At 46.7% G+C, this 6,812-nt stretch overlaps 1 protein-coding gene across 1 annotated transcript in view; it reads left to right on the top strand.

Annotated features, from left to right (window-relative positions):
• Nucleotides 1–328: 328 nt before the first annotated feature.
• The window catches only part of tnr (tenascin R (restrictin, janusin)), a 349,786-nt gene continuing 343,302 nt past the window's right edge, over nucleotides 329–6,812 (top strand). The window contains exon 1 of the mRNA XM_067989625.1: nucleotides 329–830. Within this exon, the coding sequence (XP_067845726.1) occupies nucleotides 329–830 (502 nt within the window). The remainder of the gene's footprint in view (nucleotides 831–6,812) is intronic.

Here is a 6,812-nt window from a genome sequence, read left to right on the forward strand (position 1 = left end):
GCTCTTCAGTCCAGGAGACCCCTCGCTCGCTCTTCAGTCCAGGAGACCCCTCACTCGCTCTTCAGTCCGAGAGACCCCTCGCTCGCTCTTCAGTCCAGGAGACCCCTCGCTCGCTCTTCAGTCCGAGAGACCCCTCGCTCGCTCTTCAGTCCAGGAGACCCCTCACTCGCTCTTCAGTCCGAGAGACCCCTCGCTCGCTCTTCAGTCCAGGAGACCCCTCGCTCGCTCTTCAGTCCAAGAGACCCCTCGCTCGCTCTTCAGTCCGAGAGACCCCTCGCTCGCTCTTCAGTCCTGGAGGCCCATCGCCCTGAGGCACCTCTGGTGTGAGATGATGATGCTGCTTGCTGTCCTGGCCGTTTGCCTCAGCACTCTGGTGGAACCCGGGGAGACCCGGGTGCTGGTCAGCTCACACCGCCGGAAACGAGACGAGGCCTCGGTCAGAGGTCACCTCATCAACCACACGGAGCCACTCAAGGGGCAGTCGATTGTCTTCAACCACGTGTATAATATCAATGTGCCACTGGAGTCTCTGTGCTCAGTGAGGATGGAGGCGAGTCCCGGCCAATCCCAGCCGACACAGGGCGAGTACGTCACACATTACACCGAGCAAAGCCAGGACCTCGACAACCAGGTGTCCTTCAATCACAAGATCAACATCCCTAAACAGGCCTGTGACTGTCCATCCAGCTCAGTCCACAAACAGGCCTGTGACTGTCCATCCAGCTCATTCCTCCAGCAGATTGTCAACAGGCTTGAGCTGCTGGAGAGAGAGGTCTCCAGCCTCAGACAACAGTGTAACATTGGCTGTCCAGCACAGAGCTCGGCGACAGGTAGGAGACAGAACCCCTCCATCACTGAACCTGCTGTCCGTCTCCTGGACCCCCCGGGGAACCCTCCCCACTCATTCCCCAACGACTCCCGACCCACATGACAATTCCCCGCTTGATACACGGAGAGAGACAGACCCCTCCCCATTCAGAGAGAGAGACAGACCCCTCCCCATTCAGAGAGAGAGACAGACCCCTCCCCATTCAGAGAGAGAGACAGACCCCTCCCCATTCAGAGAGAGAGACAGACCCCTCCCCATTCAGAGAGAGAGACAGACCCCTCCCCATTCAGAGAGAGAGACAGACCCCTCCCCATTCAGAGAGAGAGACAGACCCCTCCCCATTCAGAGAGAGAGACAGACCCCTCCCCATTCAGAGAGAGAGACAGACCCCTCCCCATTCAGAGAGAGAGACAGACCCCTCCCCATTCACAGACAGAGAGAGAGACAGACCCCTCCCCTTTCACAGAGTGACAGATACCCGGGAGTGAGTTACAGACTGGAATCTAATCGAGGGGTTCGGGGGGTTTATATATAGAATAACAGATACCCGGGAGTGAGTTACAGACTGGAATCTAATCGAGGGGTTCGGGGGGTTTATATATAGAATAACCGATACCCGGGAGTGAGTTACAGGCTGGAATCTAATCGAGGGGCTCGGGGGGTTTACATCTGCAGTAACGGATACCCGGGAGTGAGTTACAGGCTGGAATGTAATCGAGGGGTTTGGGATTTTTTTATATAGAATAACAGATACCCGGGAGTGAGTTACAGACTGGAATCTAATCGAGGGGTTCGGGGGGTTTATTTATAGAATAACAGATATCCGGGAGTGAGTTACAGACTGGAATCTAATCGAGGGGTTCGGGGGGTTTATATATAGAATAACAGATACCCGGGAGTGAGTTACAGGCTGGAATCTAATCGAGGGGTTCGGGGGGTTTATATATAGAATAACAGATACCTGGGAGTGAGTTACAGGCTGGAATCTAATCGAGGGGCTCGGGGGGTTTATATATAGAATAACAAATGCCCGGGAGTGAGTTACAGGCTGGAATCTAATCGAGGGGTTCGGGGGGTTTATATATAAAATAACAGATACCCGGGAGTGAGTTACAGGCTGGAATCTAATCGAGGGGTTCGGGGGGTTTATATATAGAATAACAGACATCCGGGAGTAAGTTCCAGGCTGGAATCGAATCGAGGGGTTCGGGGGGGGGGTTTCTGTAGAATAACAGACACCCGGGAGTGAGTTACAGACTGGAATCTAATCGAGGGGTTCGGGGGGGTTTATATATGGAATAACAGATACCCGGGATTGAGTTACAGGCTGGAATCTAATCGAGGGGTTCGGGGGTTTATATATAGAATAACAGATACCCGGGGGTGAGTTACAGGCTGGAATCTAATCGAGGGGTTCGGGGGGGTTTATATATAGAGTAACAGATACCTGGGAGTGAGTTACAGGCTGGAATCTAATCGAGGGGTTCGGGGGGTTTATATATAGAATAACAGATACCCGGGAGTGAGTTACAGACTGGAATCTAATCGAGGGGTTTGGGGGGGTTTATATATAGAATAACAGATACCCGGGAGTGAGTTACAGACTGGAATCTAATCGAGGGGTTCGGGGGGTTTATTTTTCGAATAACAGATACCTGGGAATGAGTTACAGGCTGGAATCTAATCGAGGGGTTCGGGGGTTTATTTTTCGAATAACAGATACCTGGGAATGAGTTACAGACTGGAATCTGTGAGCTGGGTGTCTGTGACAGCATGAGCGATGGAACGTCCCTATTTGTTCTCTCTCTCCCTCTCTCTCTCTCCCTCTCTCTCTCTCTCTCTCTGTGTCTGTCCAGTTGAAATGAGAGGATTGAAGCAGGGGTGAGTGCCTTGTTCTCCTTGTGCACCAGGCCTCCCTCGGGCTGATGATGTGGACAATGCTGCTGGGTCCTTCTCCCCCTCTCCCTGCTCTTCACGGCTCACAGACGAGGATGCTCCAGGTGCTGAGTAAACTCTGACTGTTTCGAGGCCCACTCCTTCCTTCACACTTCTCGGAGATATCCTCTCCTGGCAGAGTGGCTCCGAGAGGAGTCAGACCTGTATCTACCACCCAGGAGCTGACAGATTTGGGGGTGGTGAAGGGACAGTGCAGTATCCCCTCTCATTTCTGCACCGTATATCACTCTATATGGTCCCTATCAGCACCGTATATCACTCTATATGGTCTCCATCAGCACCGTATATCACTCTATATGGTCCCGATCAGCACTGTATATCACTCTATATGGTCCCTATCAGCACCGTATATCACTCTATATGGTCCCTATCAGCACCGTATATCACTCGATATGGTCCCTATCAGCACTGTATATCACTCTATATGGTCCCTATCAGCACCGTATATCACTCTATATGGTCCCTATCAGCACCATATATCACTCTATATGGTCCCTATCAGCACCGTATATCACTCTATATGGTCCCTATCAGCACCGTATATCACTCGATATGGTCCCTATCAGCACTGTATATCACTCTATATGGTCCCTATCAGCACCGTATATCACTCGATATGGTCCCTATCAGCACTGTATATCACTCTATATGGTCTCCATCAGCACCGTATATCACTCTATATGGTCTCCATCAGCACCATATATCACTCTATATGGTCCCTATCAGCACCATATATCACTCTATATGGTCCCTATCAGCACTGTATATCACTCTATATGGTCTCCATCAGCACCGTATATCACTCTATATGGTCTCCATCAGCACCATATATCACTCTATATGGTCCCTATCAGCACCATATATCACTCTATATGGTCCCTATCAGCACTGTATATCACTCTATATGGTCCCCATCAGCACCGTATATCACTCTATATGGTCTCCATCAGCACCGTATATCACTCTATATGGTCCCTATCAGCACCATATATCACTCTATATGGTCCCTATCAGCACCATATATCACTCTATATGGTCTCCATCAGCACCGTATATCACTCTATATGGTCTCCATCAGCACCATATATCACTCTATATGGTCTCTATCAGCACCATATATCACTCTAGATGGTCCCTATCAGCACCATATATCACTCTATATGGTCCCTATCAGCACCGTATATCACTCTATATGGTCCCTATCAGCACCGTATATCGCTCTATATGGTCCCTATCAGCACCATATATCACTCTATATGGTCTCCATCAGCACCGTATATCACTCTATATGGTCTCCATCAGCACCATATATCACTCTATATGGTCCCTATCAGCACCATATATAAGTCTATATGGTCCCTATCAGCACCATATATCACTCTATATGGTCTCCATCAGCACCGTATATCACTCTATATGGTCTCCATCAGCACCGTATATCACTCTATATGGTCCCTATCAGCACCGTATATCACTCTATATGGTCTCCATCAGCACCATATATCACTCTATATGGTCCCTATCAGCACCATATATCACTCTATATGGTCTCCATCAGCACCATATATCACTCTATATGGTCCCTATCAGCACCGTATATCACTCTATATGGTCCCCATCAGCACCGTATATCACTCTATATGGTCTCCATCAGCACCATATATCACTCTATATGGTCCCTATCAGCACCATATATCACTCTATATGGTCCCTATCAGCACCATATATCACTCTATATGGTCTCCATCAGCACCATATATCACTCTATATGGTCCCTATCAGCACCATATATCACTCTATATGGTCCCTATCAGCACCATATATCACTCTATATGGTCTCCATCAGCACCATATATCACTCTATATGGTCCCTATCAGCACCGTATATCACTCTATATGGTCCCCATCAGCACCGTATATCACTCTATATGGTCTCCATCAGCACCATATATCACTCTATATGGTCCCTATCAGCACCATATATCACTCTATATGGTCCCTATCAGCACCATATATCACTCTATATGGTCTCCATCAGCACCATATATCACTCTATATGGTCCCTATCAGCACCATATATCACTCTATATGGTCCCTATCAGCACCATATATCACTCTATATGGTCCCCATCAGCACCGTATATCACTCTATATGGTCCCTATCAGCACCATATATCACTCTATATGGTCTCCATCAGCACCATATATCACTCTATATGGTCCCTATCAGCACCATATATCACTCTATATGGTCTCCATCAGCACCATATATCACTCTATATGGTCCCTATCAGCACCATATATCACTCTATATGGTCTCCATCAGCACCATATATCACTCTATATGGTCCCTATCAGCACCATATATCACTCTATATGGTCTCCATCAGCACCATATATCACTCTATAAGGTCTCCATCAGCACCATATATCACTCTATATGGTCCCTATCAGCACCATATATCACTCTATAAGGTCTCCATCAGCACCGTATATCACTCTATATGGTCCCTATCAGCACCATATATCACTCTATAAGGTCCCTATCAGCACCATATATCACTCTATAAGGTCTCCATCAGCACTGTATATCACTCTATATGGTCCCTATCAGCACCGTATATCACTCTATAAGGTCCCTATCAGCACCATATATCACTCTATAAGGTCCCTATCAGCACCGTATATCACTCTATAAGGTCCCTATCAGCACTGTATATCACTCTATATGGTCCCTATCAGCACCATATATCACTCTATATGGTCTCCATCAGCACCATATATCACTCTATATGGTCTCCATCAGCACCATATATCACTCTATATGGTCTCCATCAGCACCGTATATCACTCTATATGGTCTCCATCAGCACCATATATCACTCTATATGGTCCCTATCAGCACCATATATCACTCTATATGGTCTCCATCAGCACCATATATCACTCTATAAGGTCCCTATCAGCACCGTATATCACTCTATATGGTCCCTATCAGCACTGTATATCACTCTATATGGTCCCTATCAGCACTGTATATCACTCTATATGGTCCCTATCAGCACCATATATCACTCTATATGGTCCCTATCAGCACCATATATCACTCTATATGGTCTCCATCAGCACCATATATCACTCTATAAGGTCCCTATCAGCACCGTGTATCACTCTATATGGTCTCCATCAGCACCATATATCACTCTATATGGTCCGTATCAGCACTGTATATCACTCTATATGGTCTCCATCAGCACCATATATCACTCTATATGGTCCGTATCAGCACTGTATATCACACTATAAGGTCCCTATCAGCACCGTATATCACTCTATAAGGTCCCTATCAGCACTGTATATCACTCTATATGGTCCCTATCAGCACCATATATCACTCTATATGGTCCCAATCAGCACCATATATCACTCTATATGGTCTCCATCAGCACCATATATCACTCTATATGGTCCCCATCAGCACCGTATATCACTCTATATGGTCCGTATCAGCACTGTATATCACTCTATATGGTCCCTATCAGCACTGTATATCACTCTATATGGTCCCTATCAGCACTGTATATCACTCTATATGGTCTCCATCAGCACCATATATCACTCTATATGGTCCGTATCAGCACTGTATATCACTCTATATGGTCCCTATCAGCACTGTATATCACTCTATATGGTCCCTATCAGCACCATATATCACTATATATGGTCTCCATCAGCACCATATATCACTCTATATGGTCCGTATCAGCACTGTATATCACTCTATATGGTCCCTATCAGCACTGTATATCACTCTATATGGTCCCTATCAGCACCATATATCACTCTATATGGTCCCTATCAGCACCATATATCACTCTATATGGTCCGTATCAGCACTGTATATCACTCTATATGGTCCCTATCAGCACTGTATATCACTCTATATGGTCCCTATCAGCACTGTATATCACTCTATATGGTCTCCATCAGCACCATATATCACTCTATATGGTCCGTATCAGCACTG

The sequence above is a fragment of the Heptranchias perlo genome, chromosome 9 (genome assembly GCF_035084215.1).
Source record: "Heptranchias perlo isolate sHepPer1 chromosome 9, sHepPer1.hap1, whole genome shotgun sequence".
Taxonomy (NCBI): Eukaryota; Metazoa; Chordata; class Chondrichthyes; order Hexanchiformes; family Hexanchidae; genus Heptranchias; species Heptranchias perlo.